Raw genomic sequence first — 1076 nt, 5'->3', positions numbered from 1 at the left:
ACCGGCGCGCCAAGGCCAGCGCCTCCCCACCAAGGTCGGACTTTGCACAGCACCAATTAACCAGCAGCTCCCGCTCCCCGACAGCTTCCCGCAGCAATCCCGTGTTTGCCCGGAGCAAGCAAAGCTGGGAGCGCTCCAGCTGCGAGCGCGGCAGCAGCCCGAGCTTCTTCATCCCGCCCCGGGGAGCGGGAAAGCAAGGCTACAACGCTCCTCGCGCAGGTGGGGAAACCCGGGCAAAAGCAATTGCCCCAGGCCAGGGACAAGCAGCAGCAGCAGCGCAAGTGGCGAAAGGACTCGCAGGGATTCGCTCGGCTGAGAAGCGCCCCGGTGCCCTGCAGGGCAGAGGGGACGCCGCAGCCGATGCTCGCGGGAAGACGGGAGCAGCACTCACTGTCCTTGAAGGAGCCGCCACGCTTCTGCACCCGCTTCCGCCCAAAGGTTCTCTGCCAGAAGAAGAAGAAGCAGAGAACGCGCTGCAGTTACTGTATTTCTGCGGCCCTGGGAAGCATTTAGCTCCTTCAGGAAGGAGGAGAAGGTACCTGCACGGCCAGGCAGCAAGTACCACCCTGTTCTTACAGCCCGATTTTCGCCTGAGCTTTTGTTTGCCTTACCGAAGTGACTCAGCTTTCACCTTGCGGTATCGGGGTCACGATCTAAACCATTTTGTAGTTACGCCGCTGCCTTTCACATCTCTGTCTCACACCCGGACTTTGCCTGCACCGGCGTCTCCTTCTCCCCAGACCTGCTTCTCCCATGTTTGTGTACAACCAACCGCCACCTCGGGGCCGCGCTCCCGACCAACCCCACCCTGCAAACATGCCCGCAGCCGCCCGCCGACAAGCGGGAGCCCCAGAGCAGCCAGTTACACTCCTCACGAAAGCCACGTCGGCTATTTCCAGGTTCTCCGGGGACCTCCAGCATCTGCTGGGGACATGCAGGCTTCCCAAGGCACGAGTCAGGTCCCCAGGCTCAGCAAAGCCCTGCCAGCTCCACACCAGGCTCGCGCAGCTCTGTGACCGACAGGAGTCGCAGGAAAATGGCTCTGCAGACCCCCCGGCAGCAGCTCATCAGCAGGA

The 1076-nt window shown here is 62.4% G+C and overlaps 1 protein-coding gene across 1 annotated transcript in view; it reads right to left on the bottom strand.

Annotated features, from left to right (window-relative positions):
• ARHGEF16 (Rho guanine nucleotide exchange factor (GEF) 16) overlaps positions 1–1076 on the bottom strand; it is a 9828-nt gene that overhangs the window by 8158 nt on the left and 594 nt on the right. The window contains exons 2-3 of the mRNA XM_009889681.1: positions 876–1042; positions 392–443 (exon numbers count right to left, since the gene is read on the bottom strand). Coding sequence (XP_009887983.1) covers positions 392–443; positions 876–1042 — 219 coding nt within the window. The remainder of the gene's footprint in view (positions 1–391; positions 444–875; positions 1043–1076) is intronic.

The sequence above is a fragment of the Charadrius vociferus genome, unplaced genomic scaffold (genome assembly GCF_000708025.1).
Source record: "Charadrius vociferus isolate BGI_N301 unplaced genomic scaffold, ASM70802v2 scaffold477, whole genome shotgun sequence".
In the NCBI taxonomy this organism is placed as follows: Eukaryota; Metazoa; Chordata; class Aves; order Charadriiformes; family Charadriidae; genus Charadrius; species Charadrius vociferus.
The sequence above is the reverse complement of the archived record's forward strand: the minus strand, read 5'-3'. Positions and strand labels throughout refer to the sequence as shown.